Here is a 22,018-nt window from a genome sequence, read left to right as displayed (position 1 = left end):
TGCCAAGTGTGAAGTTCTGCAGCGTATAGAAGGTATGAAAGAAATGCCCTCAATTTGCTAAGACATGAAATATTTGAGTACACTTGGAGTTAGTTAGGTTTTATGTGGCAACAATTAGAAGATGAATATATGCCTACATTTTTCTAAAAAGTGAGAATGAGAAAGTATCTTTGTTTACCCAATTCGAGTTGCTCACTGCTTTCCTGGCACCATGGACAGTGTTCACTGAGGGCTCATTTGCTTGTGGAATGAATTGAACCTATCATTAGCACAAATGGAGGGGCTGCTTCTGGGTTCTTAGTACTATTGTTGGAACGTCAACCTCTGGAGACCATCCTTCTATTTTCGCGGAAAACGTTGACATATTCAGGTCACAAGGCTTCGGCCTATCACTGTGGGATCCTAGGTTGCGGAGCAGTGCTCGCTGTTGACTGATACACGGTATAAGCCAATTTCTTAGGTTGAAGAACAGCGATTGGTGGAGCCTGCCTATGGTGCTTCGCAGGCTATTGTGAGGTTTGTATAGAGAGATACAGGTTCCGGGGCGGCAAATAACGCCTCCCAGAAGCCCGAATGAGGCCTCTTACGTACAGGAGGCAAAGCCGTCAGCGTGGCCGCTCGCTAATCAGGGCGCGGGGCAATGGGACGAGGAAGCGTATGCGTGCGTGCGTGCGTGCGTGCGTGCGTGCGTGCGTGCGTGCGTGCGTGCGTGCGTGCGTGGGCGCGCATGCGCGGCGCGGCGAGGCGCGGCGCGGTTGTCTATAGGTTGGTTGGTTACTTTGCGAACGGGAGGGGCAGTGCGAGCTCCTGCCTCCGGCCTCTGTTCCCCCCCACTCCCCATTCCCCCCTCCCCCGGTCCCAGTCTCTCTCTCGGAAAGATGTCGGACACGGCAGTAGCTGACACTCGGCGCCTTAACTCGAAGCCGCAGGACCTGACCGATGCTTACGGGCCGCCAAGTAACTTCCTGGAGATCGACATCTTTAATCCACAGACTGTGGGCGTGGGCCGCGCGCGCTTCACCACCTATGAGGTTCGCATGCGGGTGAGTCACGGGGTGAGGGAAACAGCTGAGGGAGGACCGGGCAGGGGCAGAGAAGGCGCTCGTAACAGGTCATTTGGAGGTTAGGGGCGTGATAGGTTTGGAGAGAGGTCTGTAGACTCAGTAGTGGCCCAAGGATACAGCAGACTCCTGAGGGGGACTCTGAATGGGGGTGAGGAAGAAGTGAAGGTTGGCTGGATAAGGTGGAGAAAGATTAGAGTGAGGAATTCAAGGAGATCGGAATCATGACTGTAGTGACACAAGGAAGAAGGATGGAAAGCCAAGGTGATAACCTAGCTGGGTCCCATAACTAAACTAGGTTGTGGGAAGTCAGTCTGAAGAGGGAGGGCAGGAAGGCCCGGGTTCTTCCTAATGAGATTTCTCTGGGATGATGGATTAAGAGGAAGATAGACTCCAAGAAAGGAAGGCAGTGGGCTTGTGGGAGTAGAAACGAGAAAGGGAGTCTCCTTGAGACTGAGTGCTTAGAAAAGAAGTGTTTTATGCTTAAGTTTCCTCGGATACTACATGCCGTGTCTCACCGTGAAACTTGGCTTGCATTGAGATTGGTGAATTGTCAGTTGCTGCTCTCATCTTAATGCTGACTGACCCTTTAGATTTGAAGTAGCCAGAATGTTCGCTTGAATGTTTATTGGCTCTCATTTGGGTTCTCTATCTATTAATGACTGTTTGCCCTTTCTGTCCTAGATTAACCTTTTGGATTCAGATCCTGGCCTGTACTGACTTTAATACATGACGTTTCTGGACTGCCCCAGGAGTGGCTTTTCCCAGAGTGCAGTACTGAAGACTTTATTCTCTAGTGCTTAGTCCACAATGCAAGGATGAAGTGTGTGGGTAGAGTACATGGTTTGCAGGTTCTTTTGCCCAATCGAAGTGGTTACAGAGCAAACAGTTTGAGAACCATTTTCTAGTTTTCGTCTCACACTAGAGGGCCAGAATATTTTCTATGGACAACTTTCTGCTCAAACATTGTTGAAGACCTCAGAGTGTGTGTGCTTTCATTTTCGAATGAATACATTGAATGAGAGAGTGTGGTCTTCTACTTGGGCTTTGAAATCTAGTTGAGAAATGATAATTCCCAGATCTCAAGTTTGGCAAGGTCTAAACTGAAGAAAGAAAAATGAATAGCAGAAAATGAGGAAAACTACTTGAAATCGCCTTTGCTGGGGAGGAATGGAAGTTAGGTTTCTCCAAATATGATAAAAACAGGAAACTGTTAGTGGTTAATTACCTGAGTGAATCTGGGCATAACTTGTTCAGTATAAGGACCCTCTCCTGTGGGGGTTGGTGACATCCCCCAAGAGTCTTAGGGATTATGGATGGAATAGTTCTCTACTTCAGGTATTCTAATAAGAGGGACTGTTTAGTTAGTGCCATCTATGTTCCAGGCACTGAGCTAGGTTTTAGTTTCTATCTTAATTCTTACAAAAACCCCCATTTTACAGATAGGAAACTGAGGAGGAGTACAGTTTAAGTAACTTGTCCAAGTATACAGAGCTAATAAGTGGCAGGGCTGGGATTTGAACCTAGGTCCGTCTGACTCCAAAGACCATATTCTTTCCACTACACTGTTAGTCTCTTTGGGGCCCTGGTGGCATAGTGGTTAAGAGCTTGCCTGCTAACCCAAAGGTCGGCAGTTCGAATCCACCAGCTGCTCCTTGGTAACCCAATTGGGCAGTTGTACTCTGTCCTCTAGGGTCGCTATGAGTCGGAGTGGACTCGATGGCAGTGGGTTTTTGGTTTAGTCTCTTTGGCAAGGCTTTGTTGCAAAACTTAGTGTGTAAAATTTTTCATCGGACTGAGCTTTTCATTATCCCTTTCACAACTTTTAATTGTGTAGTGATGATAGAGTTGATGGCAGTTCCTAGTTCTGTGGGGTTTAGTTAATTGTGTGGTTTATGTTAATTTGTATGTTTGTGTAAACCTGTAATATTTTTATTAAACTCCATTTTGGGGAAAATTGGTAAAATCATTTGGTTTTGAATTGCTAATTTTAAGTGGTTGATCATGGTATGCATTATAGGGAGATGAGACTCAGAAAGGGCTTTGGGAGTTAGGCATTGTGTATAGTAGAAGTAGATGGCACTAGCTTTTCTTTTTTTTCCTTCTTTGTATAATAGCTAAATATTTCTCAGGCTGTTTTCTTTCATTTTCAAGAAGGAATCTTTTTTTCCCCCAAAATCGGCAGCTTGAGAGGTGTTAAGTGACCTCACATGATATGCAGAACTTTTCAAATGCCAGTTGTGCTGTGGACTTCAACTTTAACTCTCAAGGATATCCTGTACTGCACAATCCTGCCTTCCTCATATAGTTTGTAGGTTGGAGCTGGGAGACTCTCCTAGTATATAGCAGCCCTTTCTTAGATGGCTAGGTGCTGTGATGAAAGGCCATTATTGTCACCATCCTGTGGTGTTACGGAAAGAATAGCATTTTTGTGTGTCAAAGGAGGAAGTCTTCAAAATGGCAGTGGGTGGTTTTGCCTGTGTCTTGGAAGAATCTACTCAGCATTTTTTTTTCTACTTAGCATTTCTTTTTTTTTCTTTCTTTGGTCCTTCTGTTGGCTTCTGTGAAAGCCCACTAGGTAAGGTTCTACTGTTTGGGGATCACAGTATTTGTAATGAACTCTGGTGGATACCTAGAATCACATGAGACCAAAGGGTTTTTTTCCTTGCAGGATTCTGAAAACGTTCTACATAATGGTTTGTTTTGAATAGTTAATACATGCACACGATATAAAATTCAAAAGGTGCAAAAAGGTATACTTTAAAAACTAAGTCTCCCTCCATCCCTCTGTCCTCCAGAGGGTTCCTTTTCCAAAGAAACCACTGTTTCTGGTTTCTTATTTATTCTTTTAAAGAATAGTTTAAGTAATGAAATGTTATTTTACATGTATGTCATCGCACTTCAACCTGTTGACATTTCTTGGGCCTCGATGATCTTGGATAATGTAAGTTGGCCATTTAGCTGGCTTTTGATGATCTATATCTAGAACTAGATCCTGAAAAGACAATTTCCAGACTCAAGGACTACAAAGCATGATACACAGCAGAGAGAACTGTGTGAAGTTCTATCAGAGCGCCAAGATTTTCTTTCCTACCATTAGAAAGAACAGAAACCAGCTCCTTTTATTTCCATCCACAGATCTGAATTGGCCGGTGGGAAATATGGTCAGTATTAGTACATGTGGCTGGCCATTTCTCTTTAGAACGTGTAGACAGGAGTGAAGATCAGGGCTTTTTGTCTGTCAGGGATTGATGTTGCCACTAGAGCCTTGGAAAGCTTCTCAGTGGTTAACATGTGGGAATAAGCTGATTTGTATCAGGGAGCAAGCTATGGTAAGTTTATGTAATGGCTGTTTCTGCTGCACTTTCTAGATAAGGAGAGGGTAAACAGGTACATAGGACTTCTATTAATCAACTAAATATTTGTTGAGTAATTTGCATATGCTGCATTTTGGGAGATAGAGTAGTCATGGTTCGTGATCTCAATGAGATTTACAGTTTCGTTAGGTAGACAAGACTTACATGATGCATAAAACGATAGTGTGTAACTAAACAATAGTGTGACACTAAATTATAAGTGTCGTAGGCATTCACAGGGGAGGGAACTCAATAAACTAAGCTGGTGTTGTCAGGGAAGAGTTCTTGGATGAAGCGCAACTTGAACTTGGACTTAGAGAAGGGAAAGGATTTGGACAGGAAAAGCAGAGGAAGGCATACCTTGGAGGTGCTTGTCTCTTGTTCTTTCAGAGAAATTAACTTTTTGATTGAACATATACATACACATGATAAATTCAAATAGTACAATGAAAAATGTACTGTTCCATTCCAGTCCATTCTAGTCATCTAGTCTTACTCTCCAAAGTCAATCACTTACCAATATCCTTTCATAAATATTTTATTTATAAATATAATATGCACATATATATATATATATCCCTTTTTTTAGCATAAATAGAAGCAAGCTATATATACTGTTCCATACCTTGATTTTACCACTTAATATCCTTTCATACCGGCACATATAAATATTTCATATACTTTTCACACTTGTATAGTATTCCACTGTACAGGTGTACCATAATTTATTTAGCCAATCCCCATTGGTGACGTTTATTATTACAAAAAATAAAATACAGTGAAAATTCTTGCATGTACATTTTTACATACAACTGCAAATTTATTTGTTGGATAAATTCCAAACAGCAAGAGACTTCTAAATCAACAACTGTGACAAGACTGGATGTGGTAAGGGTTGGTATTCACCCAGTGGTGTTTTGAAAGGGCTATAGGAACATGGTCCTAGGAACTACTTCTTCATTAAGACCTGTCCAGGTGGTTCTGACAAGTGGCCATCATAGGGTGAACGTTACTTACCACCTCTCTTCTCATTCTTCCTTCCCTGTAGACAAACCTACCTATCTTCAAGCTGAAGGAGTCCTGTGTGCGGCGGCGCTACAGTGACTTTGAGTGGCTAAAAAATGAGCTGGAGCGAGATAGTAAGGTATGGCCCATTTCCTGTGTGGCACCCTTGGGCAGCAGCAGGAGGAGATCTGTGCAGGTTGAGAGGGCATAAGAGCAAAGTCTATAAAATCTTGATGGGAATAGATAGGGTGAACCCACTCTTATCTACCAAATCCCAGTATATTGGATCTGGGGGATACCCTTTGAAGCTTGCAAGTGGTAAGTACAGGACAAATAAAAAAAAATTAGTTGACTTAGTGGCTAGTAAAGTCATATAACATAACTCCTATAGGTACTAAAAATTCTAACTATAGTGTCGGGAAGGACCTATCTTAATTCTTGGGTAGTGTTGTTAAGAAAGTGAGGAATGTTTGGAGTTTATTTCCTTTCTTTTGAGATAGTATTGTTGAGGGTAAACCCACAAAAACAGTTGGATTAATGTTTGACCTGAGCCGTCCTGGCAGTTCTTAGGGTCTTAGTTCTTACAAATTGCTGGTTGTGGGACAGGGTAGACCCTACACCTAATAGGAAATGAGATATACGGTGCTTTACTATCTCATTCTCTCTCTGTTCCTCTGTTAATGTGGCTGATATTTTGTGTCTGCCTGTAGATTGTAGTACCACCACTGCCTGGGAAAGCCTTGAAGCGGCAGCTTCCTTTCCGAGGAGACGAAGGGATCTTTGAAGAGTCCTTCATTGAAGAAAGGAGGCAGGGCCTCGAACAGTTTATTAACAAGTAAGCCAAGTTCCTGGGGGTTCCTCATGCTACTTTTACCATCATGGTCTTTCTATAAGTTTTGTTTATCTTGTTTTGTAATGGGTACTATCATGTGGTGGTGATTGTGTTGTGGGCTGACTGGACAGTAAAACTCCATTCCTTTGAGAGGAATTCTGATCCTGTACCTTAAGGCCTGAGAAAGCACTGCACCTTGTCCCTCTATTCCCCTTCTCTGTAATATTAGGGTTGAGGTGGTGCCCTGCTGCTGTCCTCCACTGGCTCAGACCTCAGGACTGACCTTGCCCTTCCTCACTATCTGCACCCCCATCTACCTGCTAATTCTCTCTGATCCCAAATACTAATAATATCCATCTTGGTTTCTTTATAGAATTGCTGGGCACCCACTGGCTCAGAACGAACGCTGCCTACATATGTTCCTGCAGGAGGAGGCAATAGACAGGAACTACGTCCCTGGGAAGGTGCGCCAGTAGGAGCCCCTCTCACGACTTGTTCTCTACCTTCCTGCTGAAATGACATTGGTTTTTACACTAAGCCTTTCTCTCTCTTTGATCTGAATTTGGCTGTCTATCCCCTGGCCTGATAGACTATCTAGCATTGTGCTCCTTGGTACCTGACTACACCCTGGGCACTCTGCTAGGATCCTCTTCTCTGAGGAGAAGTGGGAAACCACAGGCAGATGCCCTTTGCTTGGGGTTGGGGGGTGGTGGGGTGGGGAGGATTGGACTGGAAGGTAATTTCTTGGGCATTTACCCATGCCAGAAGGCTAACATTGGTGGTGGGGGGCGGGGGGTTTGTGCTGGTGAGGCACTTGGATACATACTGATGCTGCGAGTCCAGGGGATTTTTCTTACTCTTAGGTTTAACCAAGAACACTGAGCAGGGAAAAACCCTGCCTTTCCTACCTGCATGTACTTTTTCCTTTTTGGGAAGGTGGTAGAGATCTAAAAGCTCTACTTGTTTTCTCTAGACCTGCTCCCAGTTTTCTTAACAGTTTCTTTTGTTGCTTTCTCTCTCCCTTGTTGCATTTCATGTCAGTAATCTCCCTAGAATCCAAGCAGTCTGTTGTGTGGAGCAAGATGTGTGGGTTTTCTGGGCTCATCATCATTACTGCTGCAGGTCAGAAGAAAGCCATAGGGTAGTAGGGGAGCTCCTGTTGCCCAGCCCCGCTCCCTTTGTGGCTCCCCACTCTGGCTGCTGCTTCTTGCCCACCAACAGGTGAATCAGTATGGACCAGCAGTTCTCTCTCCCCAAGCCCTTGCTACTTTATGGGTTAGCTTTGCAGATTTGGTGGCTTGAGGGGTGGGAGTAACTCACCACTGCCAGGTGATTCCCTGAGGGGTTGGAATAAATCATTTTCAAGGTACCTCCCAGTGGCAAGGAAGGGCATCACCACTCTCTTCCTTTCATTCTCTCTCTCCCCTTACTCCCCTCCCATTTAGTGCTGTCACAGGGCAGAAGCCATGAACAAACCACAATGTCTGACTGCTCCTGAGCAGTTTGAGCTGTTGAATGGAGCTCAGGGCCAAGAGTTGTCACTGCCTCCTTTAGCTTGGTCACAAGGTTATTGAACTGCCTGTACTTGTTTCCTGTGGAGCTCCAGCATTCTCCCCAGAAATTTAGCTAAGGATTGCAGCTGGGTGTGAATTTCCTAAATCTTAGGGTCTGAAACAGCTTCTTGAGGCTAGAAGCTTTCCTGTGCTTCTGTCTGGGAAGTAGTGATTTGTTTTTTGGGACCTGATATCTATCCCAAGTGGTGGGATGGGAGCAAGTTAATTCTGGTATGAGGTCGAAAGTGTGAGCTCTTTGCTTAGATTCCCTATCATGGAAGGATTGGAGTTCTCTGTACAAGGCCTTGGGGAAAATTGATGATTCTGACATGACCCTGATCAGAAGGATTAGGGTTGGATTTCGACATGGGGTTTGGAGCCCACCTAAATGTTGAAGTTCCCTGAGACAGCTCAGCTCTTCAGCTGCTGAGACTGTGCCAGGGGCTGAGCAGCCCCTAGAGAGAGACTCTGCTCCCTTTCCCACCTCGCCAGTGTTGGTGTTGTTGCTGCCTTTTTGGTTTGTATCCTGTTAGACTTTTTTTTTTTTTAAGCTTCCTTCTTTCATTGTGCACAAGTGCTGAGAGTCTGAGCCCCATTTCTGTTGTGTATATATCCTGACTCGGGGCTTTTTTTTTTTCCCAGCAAACTGTTCATTCTTCTGTCAGACAATGTCATATTCAACTTCTGTTCATATTAAACCACTGTGAAGCAAACCTCTGTTTTCCTGACTAAATTGTAAATTTAGTATTTTCTAGTGTCCAGGATATGCTGGGTATTGTGAAGAAATTATACATGGCCACTGTCCTGAGGTATAATAAGTAAGTTCTGCATTTAAATATAAAATATGCAGAGTCCTAGCTGCCTTTAACAATATTTGCCTATCCTTCTTGCAACTGACATTGTCACAGAGGCAGTGCATCTGCTTGTAGGAAGTAGCAGTAGGCTCAGTACCTGTGGTTTGGATCAGATTTAGCAGATCTGGTTTTTAATCTTGTGGGGTTTTGCTGATTTGGGCAGACTGTATTTATAGTATATATATGTATTGCCTGTGTATACATATGTAACGTATACACACACACACGCAGACACGCTTATCTCCCCAACATACCCACACACCACCAACACAGACACAAACATACACAGTATTTTCTTTTAGAGGCTTTTTAATTCAGTTGAGACTTTGGTCTTTGTTTTTGTTTTTTTCCCAAGTAGATCTGAAACAGGCAGAAAGGTGGGTGAGATCTGAGAACTTTTGATGGGTGAATATTTTCATCTGACCAATATGTTCTGAAATAGCCTCCTTACACAATGTGGGTTTGGGGGAAGGTTTGGAATGAGGGAACTAGGAGTCTTGTCATTTAGGAAGTCAAAGCTAGTTTTAATCTTGTAGGTCAACACGGAAAGAAAATATACAAAGTGATATGGTCAAAATATTAGGAAATTAAAGTGACTTAGCAGTGATGTTTGGGTTTAAGTGGAAGAGTGGAGGTTGAATTGGGGAGGTTAAAAGGTTTTGGTAGTTTAGGAATGAGATGACTATAAAGATATCTGAAGGGATAATGGAAGAATAGGTGTTTCTGTGAGATAATAGGAAGGAATAAAGGAAAGGAAAAGTAAAGAGATGGAAAATAATGTCCCACCCTTCATCGGCAACAGAGTTAAGAGAATGAACTGGAGAATGACTACAAAAAGCAGCTATAAAATAAAGTGTTAACAAAATTTTGGACAGATAACATTTAGTTAGCAAGTATTGATTAATAACCTTTTGTGTGCTGAGCCCTATGCTAACAGCTGGGCTGGGGGTGGGTGGTGGTACAAGTAAAATATGATTGTATTCTCTTTCTTCATAGACCTTAGAGTTCAGTTCAAGAGATGTCTATACAGGACAAGACAATGCTAGAGACAAAATAAGAAGTTCAGGCACATCTAGTTAGTTAGGTAAAATCCCTTTCTTTGGAGTCAGATTGGCCATTTTAATACAGTAACTAGATTCTGAAAAACCTTTTACTCAGCACTAAGGAGAAGCATACTTTTATAAGGAATTCATGTTTACACATGTAGCTAGGTGTGTGCTCCTAATTAATCCCCTTTACCAATAGCACAAGGAGCTGTGGTGATGGAACAGTTAAGCACTTGGCTGCTAACTTAAAGGTTGGCAGTTCAGACCCACCCAGTGGCTTCTCGGGAGAAAGACCTGGCGATCTGCTCCCATAAAGATCATAGTCTAGAAAACCCTATGGGGCAGCTCTGCTGTGTCACATGGGGTTGCTACGAGCTGAAATCGACTCGACAGCACCTAACACCACCACCACTAGCACAGAAAGGGTTCAGCCTTACACTGAGGCCTGGGGAACAGAGGCTAGCAAAAAATTTTGAACATAGTAGCTAGACTCAAAAGAAGCCTAAATCTTCACATTCCAAAGATGCCTTACCTACCCTTTTACCCACTCTTTAAGAGCAAGAGTTGAGCTAGTAAAGGTGGGAGAGGTGGGTGATGTTCAGGCTATTGTGGAGTTTTTGTTTGACATGATATCCTTCCTAGGTGAGACACTTCTGTGTTCAAATATATGCTGTAATTAAGTAAAATTATTTTGTGCTGTGGAAATGGAGATCAGCTGCTCATCAAAACGGATATTTCTTCATATACTTGAAGACTGTTGAGTCATCCCTGTTTTCTTTTCTTAGACACAGTAACAGTGCTAATTTTTCCTCACTTGGCTCATTTTTAACCCTTTTATATTTACTATTCTGAAATTTCTCCAAGGCCTTCACATATGCCCTAAGTAGTAAATCTAAAACTGGACACCACTGAAGGTTAGGTGGTGGTTATTCCATTTATACCTCACAGTATTGTGACTAATTTAGCTGGTGGTTCTGTATTACTCCCTTCCCCACCTCCTACCATCCCTCATTCTTTTCTTTTTTACCTTGCTTGTACAAAAAACAATTATTCCCTATTTTAATTTTATTCCCTCCCTCCTGCCCTCTTTCCTCTTCCCATCTCCTCCTCCCTATATATGCTTTTAAAAACAGAAAACTGATTCCTTACAAAACAGACAAACTAGAGGTAATTATCAACATTACAGAAAGGATTCTTTAAATCTTGGCAGGCTTTCTTTAAATAGGTGCTTCCTGTGGTGGTTTTAAGTGTTGGTATATAGATCATCAACTATTTGATGTAGAGAAAAAGGAGAGTTAAGAAAAAAAAAAAAAAACCACCAAACCCATTGCCTTCTAGTCAATTCCGACTCATAGCGACCCTATGGGACAGAGTAGAACTGCCCTAGGGTTTCCAAGGAACGGCTGGTGGATTCGAACTGCCGACCTTTTGATTAGCAGCCGAGCTCTTAAGAGGCACTGCCAATTGGAGATTAGTCAGAGATGAGCATGAAACAGTAGTTCTTAAACAGTAAAATACCATTAAATTTACACAATTTTATTTATGCATTAATTTTAAGTAGATGTTATGTTATACCAATATTTTTTTTTGTCCAAATACAGTCACCTTTTGATCATTTGTGCTAATGGAGGAATATATATTTTTATTTTTTGCATTTTCTAAAATTTAAATGTAGGGGTGTCTAATATGCACAAGACTTTAAAATATTTCATAATATGTCATCAGGCTGAAGACTCAGGAAGATCTGAAAAGAAGTAGGAGTATTAGGCCTGGGATAGAAACCTGCGTTCTGGTCCTGGTTATGCTATTCACTGGCTGTAGGATCTTAGGCAAATTGCTTCATCATTCTCATTCTAGGCCTGTTTGCTTAAATGTAAAATGAAGGGATTTGACTCTGAGGTATCTTAAAGCTCTAATATTTTATGATTTCCCACCCTTGCCAAGGAGTTGAATAAATCTTAAAGGCGATGCTATCAGAAAGGTGAAAGCACAATTTTTCCTGAATATTTCTTGAATACTTTACTATAGTGCAGTTAATTTTCTCTTCCAGAAACGAATGACTCTTCACTTACCCCGATTTAATTTTGTTTGCCTCCGTCCTGTTGTATCAAGTCATGAGTACCCCATTAAAACTTGGTGTTGATTTCGTTTACAGTTGCCCTAATTTTATTCTACGTCTTCTAGCATTTTTAAATGAAATAATCATTCCATACTTGTGTGGAGTTATTCTTATTTAAACTTTTAAATGACAACTTTGTTGATTGTTCTGATTATAAAAATGCCTGTTTTGTTCAGATGTTTTATTGTGGTGATAAAAATTCAAACGTAATTAATGCCAGTTGACAAAATTCAAACAAAACATAAGTGTGTAAAGTAAAAAGTGAAAAATTTCTCTTTATTCCCTCTGTCTGTTCCCACTCTCCAAGAATCTTAATTTGGTGTGTTTCATTCCAGACCCTTTTCTTTGCACAAATATATAAATATATTCACACACGTATATCTACAAGTATGTATACACACACACTTTTTAAAACAAAAGGGGATATATGTACTATTCTACAACTTTTTCACTTCGCAGTGTATTGCGGACTTCCTCTCACGTTAGTACATGGAGATCCACCTCATTTCAAAAAATGGGCACATAATATTTCATAATATGGTTGTATCACAATTTAATGATTTGCCTATTGGTGGAAATTTGTCTCTAATCATTCACTATTATAAATAATGCCACAGTGTGCATTCTCATACATATAACCTTGGTCATGTGTATAAGTATTTCTGTAGGGTAGATTTGGAGAGGAGGCGTTGCTGGGGCAAAGGATGTGTGCATTTCAAATTTTGATAGGTACTGCTAAGTTGCCTTCTAGTGTGAAGTTTTAGGCTCCCACCCAAAGCAAATGAAAATTTTTTCCCTACATCCTCGTCAAAAGTGGCAAACTTTTTTTTTTTTTCTTTTTTGCCTTACCATTAAGTTTTATTCAGTTGTTGCCTGATTATTATTTGGGGGACATTTATATCTTTTTTTTTTTTATTGAACTTCAGGTGAAGGCTTACAGAACAAATAGTTTCTCATGAAACAGTAGTACATATATTGTTTTATGACATTGGTTAACAACCCCACAACATGTCAACCCTCTCCCTTCTCAACCTTTTTTTTTTTTTATGAAAATATACATAGCCAAAGATATACCATTTCAAAAATTTCTACATGCACAGTTCAGTGACATTGACTACACTCTTCCAGTTGTTCTGCTATTCTCACTTTAGATGAAGGCTTACAGAACAAAATATTTTCTCATTTAACAGTTAGTACACATGTTGCCCTATGGCAATGGTTAACACCCTCACAACACATCAACACTATCCTTACTCAACCTTGGGTTCCCTATCACCAGCTTTCCTGTCCCCTTCTGCCTTCTGGCCCTTGTCCCTGGACTAATGTGCTTCGTTAGTCCCATTTGGTTTTAAGGGGCTGTCCACTCCCTGGCTGAACAGTGAACCTCAGAAATGACTTTACCACTGAGATAAAAGGGTGTCTGGGGGCCATACTCTTGGGGTTTCTCCAGTCTCCTTTAGGCCAGTAAATCTGGTCTTTTTTTGTGAGTTAGAATTTTGTTCTACATCCTTCTCCAGCTCTGTCCAGAACCCTCTGTTGTGATCCTGGTCAGAGCAGTCAGTGGTGGTAGCCGGGCACCATCTAGCTGTACTGGACTCAGCCTGGTGGAGGCCTTGGTAGCTGTGGTCCATTAGTCCTTCAGACTAATCTTTTCCTTGTATCCTGTTCTCTTCATTCTCCCTTGCTCCCAAAGGGGTGAGACCAGTGGAGTATCTTAGATGGCTGCTCACAGGCTTTTAAGACCCCAGATGCTACTCACCAAGGTAGAATGTAGAACATTGTCTTTATAAACTGTGTTATGCCAATTGAGCTAGATGTTCCCCGAGACCATGGTCCCCACAGCCCTCCACCCAGCAATTCAGTCCCTCAGGGAGTTTGGATGTGTCTGTGGAGCTTCCGTGACCTTTCCTTGTACAAGTTGTGCTGGTTTCCCCTGTATTGTGTACTGCCTCACCGTTCACCCAAGATACCACTTATCTATTGCCTGTTTAGTATTTCCCCCCACCCCTTATTATTTGGGGGACATTTATATCTTTTTTTTTAGATTTTTTTTATTGTACTTTAGATGAAGGTTTACAGAACAAATAGTTTCTCATTAAACAGTCAGTACACATATTGTTTTATGACATTGGTTAACAACCCCACGACATGTCAACACTCTCCGTTTTTGACCTTGAGGACCTTTTTTTTGGTGAAAATATACATAGCCAAAGTTACACCATTTTGAGTTTCTACATGAACAATTCAGTGACATCGATTACATTCTTCCAGTTGTGCTGCTATTCTCACTATCCTTTTCCAAATTATTCCATCACCATTATCTTCAACTCACTGTCCCCTAGGCTTCCCATCAAACCTTTTGAGTTGGTGTTGTCAATTTGATCTCACATAGATAATTCTTTTTTTTTTTGTACCTTAGATGAAAGTTTGCAGAACACATAGTTTCTCATTAAACAGTTAGTACACATATTGCCCTATGATAATGGTGCCAAACTTTTGATTGATAATTATCCAGACTATTTGGTGAAAATGGTGTTTCATAGTTTTAACTTGCATTTCCCACTACATTTAGTTGTAATGATACCACTATCAGATTTTTAAAAAATCCCCTGCACATTTAATTTTAGTTCTGTAAGCAGTATGTATATATTGCTAATTGAGGATGTCTGCTACTACTCATCTTGACTGAACCACCACTCGGGGCATTTTAGGGAGTTATACCATCTTCTCGGCTTAAAAGCTCTAAATGTTCATAGGCTTCTTCCCGCCTGACTTTGGGGGAAAAAGAAGCGATTAGTCTAGTGACAGAGCAACATTATATGAGGCACTCTCACAATCAGTGCTTTTCTCAGGTTGGTACTACTTGAGGCCAAGCCGAGCAGCACTGACAGGTCAGCTACAGACTCACCTGACCTCAGGGCCAGCCTCCCTTGGAGACTCGGGGAAATACTACTTGGCGTCTTGGGCCACCGTCTCTCTAGTTTGGACCTCCTCTTTAGTTATTTCTCCAAGATCCAAACCTTAGATGCCAGGCAGGGACAGGACAAGGACAGGGACCGAGATCAAGAAGGAGACTGAAATAGGAGGCCGAGTAGCCAGCCCTCGGCTCTTCCGGCTGGCTGGCCATGCATCACTCAGAAGTGAGCTAGCTTTTAATTGGTCGCACTCAGGGAGCGCCTACCTTTCCTGATCTAGGGGCGGGTCATAGGGAGACCTGCTAATTGGCTGGGACGGAAGACCACTGGGAACGCTTTGGCGCTGCTTTTGAAAGCGAGGCCAGCTTCGGGGCGCGTGGAAGAGAGTATCCTCCGAACTCTTGCTGTTGTTTTTGGTAACTGCGCCCTCAGGTTGCCTAGCTGTCCTCCTAACCCCGTCACACTTCCGGCGTCTTCGTGTGTCTCCCGGTGTGCCGCGGGGACTCAGGCAGTACTCTCCATGTCTGGCCCTTAGGAAGGCCCTGCCTGGGTTTCTAGGTCTCCTTCCATCAACGCCGGCTTCGAGCTCACGTAATGAGCTCTTCTCTGATAGGGCCAGTTAGGTCGTGGGTCTGGGGCCCGGGAGCGGGGCCTGAGTTTGCGGGCAGCAGCGGATGCGGCGGGGTTCGCAGCGGAAGCGGGAGAGGCTGTTTTCTGCAGAGGCTAAGGTCTTCTTTGTATTAAGTCTACGGCTTCGCGAACCCGGGGGAGGGGGCAGGAAGTGTCTGACCCAGAAAGCTTCAGCATCCAGGTGCCCACCACTTTTCAGCCAGCCACCGCTCCGTCGCCGGATTTCACCCCTCGTGCCTCCTTTCTAGATTCATCAGCTACAGAAGCACTGAAGCAAATATATTGGCCCTCTCAGCCTGGATTTAAAGCAAGAGTCCCCTTTCTTAGTGGACTAGACCTCATTTTTTATTCTTTTTCCCTAATTAATTTTAATTACACCAATACATTTCGCCTTGTAAAAACAATTAAAATAGTACATATAAAACAAAAAAACCAAACCTGTTGCTCTCGAGTTGATGGGACTAAATTACACTTTGATCATTACCCACAATCCTAATCCTCCTTCCGCTTTCCCAAGGGTAACCATTCTTAGGTTTGGTGTGTATCCTGGTAGCGTTCCAGATCTTTTTTTCTGTTTATTGTAAAAAATACATCGTGTTGTGTTTTTTATCTCTACAAAAACCATATCATACTGTGCATATCCAGCAAGTGTTTACTCAAATATGTTTTGGAAACCTTATTTTGGTACATCAGGTTTACTTCATTAAGGATAAATGTAGCATAATATGACATAGTACAGCTGTTAAATAGTTTAATTATTTCCCTACTAATAATCAAGCCAAAGCCATTGCCGTCAAGTCTATTCTGAATCATAGCGACCCTATAGGGCAGAGTAGAACTTACCCTGTACAGTTTCCAAGGCTGCAGTCTTTACGGAAGCAGACTGCCACATCTTTCTCCTGGTGGCTGGTGGGTTGGAACTGCTGGCTTTTCAGTTAGCAGTCGAGTGCTTAACTGCTGCACCACTAAGGCTCTTTCCCTATTGATAGACTCTTACATTTTTTCCAAATTTTTTGCTTTTGCAAGTAGTACTGTTACAACAGTCCTGAACATGACTCCTTGTCAGAATTTCTCTAGGGCAGTGGTTCTCAAACTTTTTGGTCCCAGAATCCATTTACACTCCTGAGAGAATTTAAGTGGATCATGTCTATCACTATTCAACGGAGCCCTGGTGGTGCAGTGCTTAAGCATTTGGCTGCTAACCAAAAAGGTCAGCAGTTAAATCCACCAGCCGCTCCTTGGGAAACCCTATGGGGCAGTTCTGCTCTGTCCTATACGGTCGCTATGAGGCGGAATTGACTCCACGGCAGTGGGTTTGTTTTTTTTATTCAGTGTATTAGAACTTAAAACTGAGAAAATTTTAAAATATTTATTCATTAAAAATAACAGTAATAAGCCCATTACATGTTAACGTAAATATTTTTAAATGAAAAGTAACTTTTCTAAACAACAACAAAAAATTAGAAGAGTAAAATTGTATTACTTTTTTTGCAAGTCTCTTAAATGTTTGTCTTAATAGGAGACATCTGGATTCTCTGCTTCTGCGTTTGATTTATTGGGATATGTTGTTTTGGTTGAAGTATATCACACAGATTTGTAGTTAGAAAAGCGAGAAGTATTTTAGTAATCGCCTTTTCAGATAACTGGATATTCTTTTTTTAATATATTTTTTTATTGTGGTGAAAATATACACAACAAAACATTGACCAGTTCAACAATTTCTGCATGTACAGTTCAGTGACATTGATTAAATTCTTCATGTTGTGCAACCATTATCTCTCCTTTTCCAAATTATTCCACCACCATTAACATAAACTCAATGCCCCCTAAGCAAAAACTCCCCCTTTCCCTTTCTCCCCTACCCCTGGTAACCACTAATAATCTTTGGTTTCTATATATTTGCTTATTTCATGTAAGTGAAGTAATAACAGTATTTGTCCTTTTGTGACTGACTGATTTTGCTCAGCATCTCAAGGTTCATCCATGTTGTGGCATGCATCAGGACTTCATTTCTCTTTATGGCTGAGTAGTATTCCATTGTATGTATGTACCACATTCTGTTTATCCGTCCATCTGTTGACGGGCATTTTGGTTGTTTCTACCTTTTGGCTATTGTGAATAGTGCTGCAGTGAACATTGGTGTACAGGTTCCTGTTTGTGTTCCTGCTTTCACTTCTGGGTAGGGGGATTGCTGGGTCATATGGTAGTTCTTTGTTCAACTTTTTAAGGAACTGCCAAACTGTTTTCCACAGTGGTTGCACCATTTTACATTGCCACCAGCAATGGATGAAGGTTCCTGTCTCTTCACAACCTTGCCAACATCTGTTGCTTTCCTTTTCCTTTTTTTTTTTTTAATCATTGCCATCCTAGTGGGAGTGAGGTGGGATCTCATTGTGGTTTTGATTTGCATCTCTCTAATGGCTAATCATGTTGAGCATCTTTTCATATGCTTGTTGGCCATTTGAATATAGTTTTTGGTGAAATGTCTGTTAAAGTTCTTTGCCCATTTTATTCTCTTATTGTGCTTTAAGTGAAAGTTTACAATTCAAGTTAGTCACATACAAAAATTTATACATACATTGTTATGTGACCCTAGTTGCTTTTCCTATACTGTGACAGCACACTCCTCCTTTCCACCCTGGATTTCCCATGTCCATTCAACCAGCTCCTGACCCTCTCTGCCTTCTCATCTCGCCTCTGGACAAGAGCTGTCCATTTAGTCTCGTGTATTTACTGGAGCTAAGAAGTACACTCTTCGCGAGTATCATTTTATGTCCCATAGTCCAGTCTAATCTTTGTCTGAAGAGTTGGCCTCGGGAATGGTTTTAGTTTGGGCTAACGGTCCAGGGGCCATGTCTTCTGGGGTCCCTCCAGTCTCAGTAAAACCATTAAGTCTGGTCTTTTTACTAGAATTCGAGTTCTGCACCCCACTTTTCTCCTGCTCTGTCAGGGACTCTCTGTTGTGTTCCCCCTCAAGGTGGTCATTGGTGGTAGTCGGGCACCATCTAGTTCTTCTGGTCTCAGGCTGATGAAGTCTCTGGTTTATGTGGCCCTTTCTGTCTCTTGGGCTACTACTTTCCTTGTGTCTTTGGTGTTATTCATTCTCCTTTGCTCCAGGTGGGTTGGGACCGATTGATTCATCTTAGATGGCCACTTGCTAGCTTTTAAGACCCCAGATGCCACTCAGCAAAGTGGGATGCAGAACATTTTCTTAATAAACTTTATTATGCCAGTTGACCTAGATGTCCCCTGAAAGCATGGTCCCTAGACCCTTGCCGCTGCTACTCTGTCCCTCAAAGTGTTTGGTTTTATTCAGGAAACTTCTTAGCTTTCGTTCAGTCCAGTTGTGCTGACTTCCCCTGTAGTGTTTGTTGTCCTTCCCTTCACCTAAAATAATTCTTGTCTACTATCTAGTTAGTGAATATCCTTCTCCCTCACTCCCCACCCTCTTAACCATCTAAGAATGTTTTCTTCTGTATTTAAACCTTTTCTTGAGTTCTTATAACAGTGGTTTTACACAATATTTGTCCTTTTGCGACTGACTGAATTCACTGAGTGTAATGCCTTCCAGATTCCTCCATGTTAATAAGACGTTTCACGGATTCATCATTGTTCTTTATCATTATGTAGTATTCCATTGTGTGAATATACCACAATTTGTTTATCCATTCGTCCGTTGATGGGCACCTAGGTTGTTTCCATCTTTTTGCTGTTGTGAACAGTGCTTCAGTGAACATGGGTGTGCATATTATCTATTTGTGTGATGGCTCTTATTTCTCTAGGATATAGTCCAAGGAGTGGGATTGCTGTATCGTATGGTACTTCTATTTCTAGCCTTTTAAGGAAGCACCAAATTGATTTCCAAAGTGGTTGTACCATTTTACATTCCCACCAACAGTATATAAGTGTTCCAGTCTCTCCAGAACCTCTCCAACGTTTATATTTTGTGTTTTTTGGATTAATGCTAGCCTTGTTGGGGTGAGATGGTATCTCATTGTAGTTTTGATCTGCATTTCTCTAATGGCTAATGATTGTGCGCATTTCCTCATGTGCCTGTTAGCCACCTGAATGTCTTCTTTGGTGAAGTGCCTGTTCGTATCCTTTGCCCATTTTTTAATTGGGTTATTTGTCTTTTTGTTGTTGAGGTTTTGCAATTTCATGTAGATTTTAGAGATTAGATGCCGATAGGCTTTGTTGTAGCGAAAAATTTTTTCCCAGTCTGTAGGTTGTCTTTTGACTCTTTTGGTTAAGTCTTTTGATGAGCGTTAAGTGTTTGATTTTTAGGAGTGCCCAGTTATCTAGTTTTTCTTCTGGTTTTTGCGTATTGTACTTACGGTTTGTATTCTATTTATGCCATGTATTAGGACTTCTAGCGTTGTCCCTATTTTTTCTTCTGTGGTCTGTCTTGTTTTCGATTTTATGTTTAGGTCTTTGATCCATTTTGAGTTAGTTTTTGTGCATGGTGTGAGGTATAGGTCTTGTTTCATTTTTTTGTAAATGTATATCCAGTTATGCCAGCACCATTTGTTAAAGAGACTGTCTTTTCCCCAATTAATGGACTTGGGCCTTTGTCAAATATCAGCTGCTCATAGGTGGATGGATTTATATCTGGGTTCTCGATTCTGTTCCATTGGTCTATGTGTCTGTTGTTGTACCAGTACCAGCTATTTTGACTACCGTGGCGGTATAATAGGTTCTACAATCAGGTAGTGTGAGGCCTCCCACTTTGTTCTTCTTCTTGAGTAATGCTTTACCTATCTGGGCCTCTTCCCTTTCCATATAAAGTTGGTGATTTTTTTCTCCATCTCCTTGAAAATGCATTTGGGAATTTGGATCAGGATTGCTTTGTATCTATAGATCGCTTTGGGTAGAATTGACATTTTCACAAAGTTTAGTCTTCCTATCCATGAGCAAGGTATGTTTTTCCACTTATGAGGTCTCTTGGTTTCCTGCAGTAGTGTCTTGTAGTTGTCATTGTACAGGTCTCTTACGTCTCTGGTTAGATTTATTCCGAAGTATTTTATCTTCTTGGGGGCTATTGTAAATGGTATTGATTTGGTGGTTTCCTCTTGGAAGTTCTCTTTGTTGGTGTAGAGGAATCCAGCTGATTTTTGTATGTTTATCCTGCATCCTGATACTTTGCTGAAGTCTTCTATTAGTTCCAGTAGTTTTCTTATGGATTCTTTGGGGTTTTATGTGTATAACATCATATCATCTGCAATTAGGGATACTTTACTTCTTCCTTACCAAGTTGAATGCCCTTTATTTCTTTTTCCAGCCTAATTGCTCTGACTAGACCTCCAGCACAATGTTGAATAAGAGTGGTGATAAAATCTTTGCCCAATTTTTGATTGGGTTGTTTTTCATTTTTTTCAGTTGTAGATATATATATATATATATATATAGAGAGAGAGAGAGAGAGAGAGAGTGCCCTGGTTGTGCAGTGGTTAAGAGCTTGGCTGCTGGTCAGCAATTTGAATCCACCAGCTGCTCCTTGGAAACCCTATGGGGCAGTTCTACTCTGTCCCATAGGGTCTCTATGAGTTGGAATCGACTTGACAGCAACGGGTTTAGTTTTGGTTTTATATATACATATATACATATATGTCTTTATATTACACCCTTGTCTGATATATGGTTCCTGAAAATATTCTCCCAATCTGTAGGTTGTCTTTTTTTTGCCTTTTCTTGTCTTTATACAAGTGAAGTCATACAATATTTGTTCTTTTGTGATTGACTTATTTCACTTAGCGTAACGTCTTCAAGCTCCATCCGTATTGTAGCATGTATCAAGACTTCATTTCTCCTACCGATTGAGTAGTATTCCATTGCATGTATGTACCACATTTTGTTTATCCATTCATCTGTTGATGGGCATTTCGGTTGCTTCCACCTTTTGGCTATTGTGACTGGTGCTGCAATGAACATTGGTGTACAAGTCTCTGAGTTTCTGCTGTCAAGTCTTTTGGGTATATACTTAGGAGTGGAATTGCTGGGTCATATGGTAGTTCTATTTTTAGTTTTTTGAGGTACTGCCACATTGTTTTCCACAATGGCTGTATCATTTTGCATTCACACCAGTAATGGATAAGGGTTCCAATTTCCCCACATCCTCACCAACAGTTGTTATTTTCTTTTTTTTTTAAATCCATCCTAGTGGCAGTGAAGTGGTATCTCATGTAGATTTGATTTACATCTCTCTGATGGCTAATGACATTGAGCATCTTTTTCTCTGTTTGGTGGCCATTTGAATGTCCTCTTTGTTGAAATATCTATTTAAGTCCTTTGTCCATTTTATGATTGGTTGTCTTTTTGTTGTTAAGTTGTGAAAGTTTTATATATATATTTTGATTATTAGATTCTTATCAGATATATGGTTTTCAAAGATTGTAGGTTGTTTTTTTACTTCATTGATAAAATCCTTTGATGAACAAATTATTTAATTTTTATGAGGTCCCATTTATCCATTTTGTCTTTTGGTGCTCATATTTTTGTTGTCATATCCAATAATCCATCATTAAATACTAAGTATATTAAAAGTACCTATATTAAAAACTAGGATATTCATTGATACTATATCAATACTTGACAAGTGATAGTTTCTTATTGATTAGTTTTTTAAAAAATTTTTTTATTGTACTTCAGGT

At 41.2% G+C, this 22,018-nt stretch overlaps 1 protein-coding gene across 6 annotated transcripts in view; it reads left to right on the top strand.

The window, feature by feature from the left end:
- Positions 1-715: 715 nt before the first annotated feature.
- SNX12 (sorting nexin 12) overlaps positions 716-22,018 on the top strand; it is a 30,128-nt gene continuing 8,825 nt past the window's right edge. The window contains exons 1-5 of one of the 6 annotated variants that reach the window (XM_023734669.1): positions 864-1,043; positions 5,466-5,561; positions 6,133-6,257; positions 6,628-6,718; positions 8,517-11,022. In XM_023734669.1, the coding sequence (XP_023590437.1) occupies positions 879-1,043; positions 5,466-5,561; positions 6,133-6,257; positions 6,628-6,718; positions 8,517-8,546 (507 nt within the window). In that variant the 5' untranslated portion in view covers positions 864-878 and the 3' untranslated portion in view covers positions 8,547-11,022. Of the gene's footprint in view, positions 1,044-5,465; positions 5,562-6,132; positions 6,258-6,627; positions 11,023-22,018 lie in introns of those variants that run through there. The other 5 variants (XM_023734667.1, XM_012556607.1, XM_004380118.1 and 2 more) reach the window with 5 other exon arrangements.

The sequence above is a fragment of the Trichechus manatus genome, unplaced genomic scaffold (assembly GCF_000243295.1).
Source record: "Trichechus manatus latirostris isolate Lorelei unplaced genomic scaffold, TriManLat1.0 scaffold00070, whole genome shotgun sequence".
Classification (NCBI taxonomy): Eukaryota; Metazoa; Chordata; class Mammalia; order Sirenia; family Trichechidae; genus Trichechus; species Trichechus manatus.
Note: the sequence above shows the minus strand (reverse complement) of the source record. Positions and strands in the feature narration are given on the sequence as shown.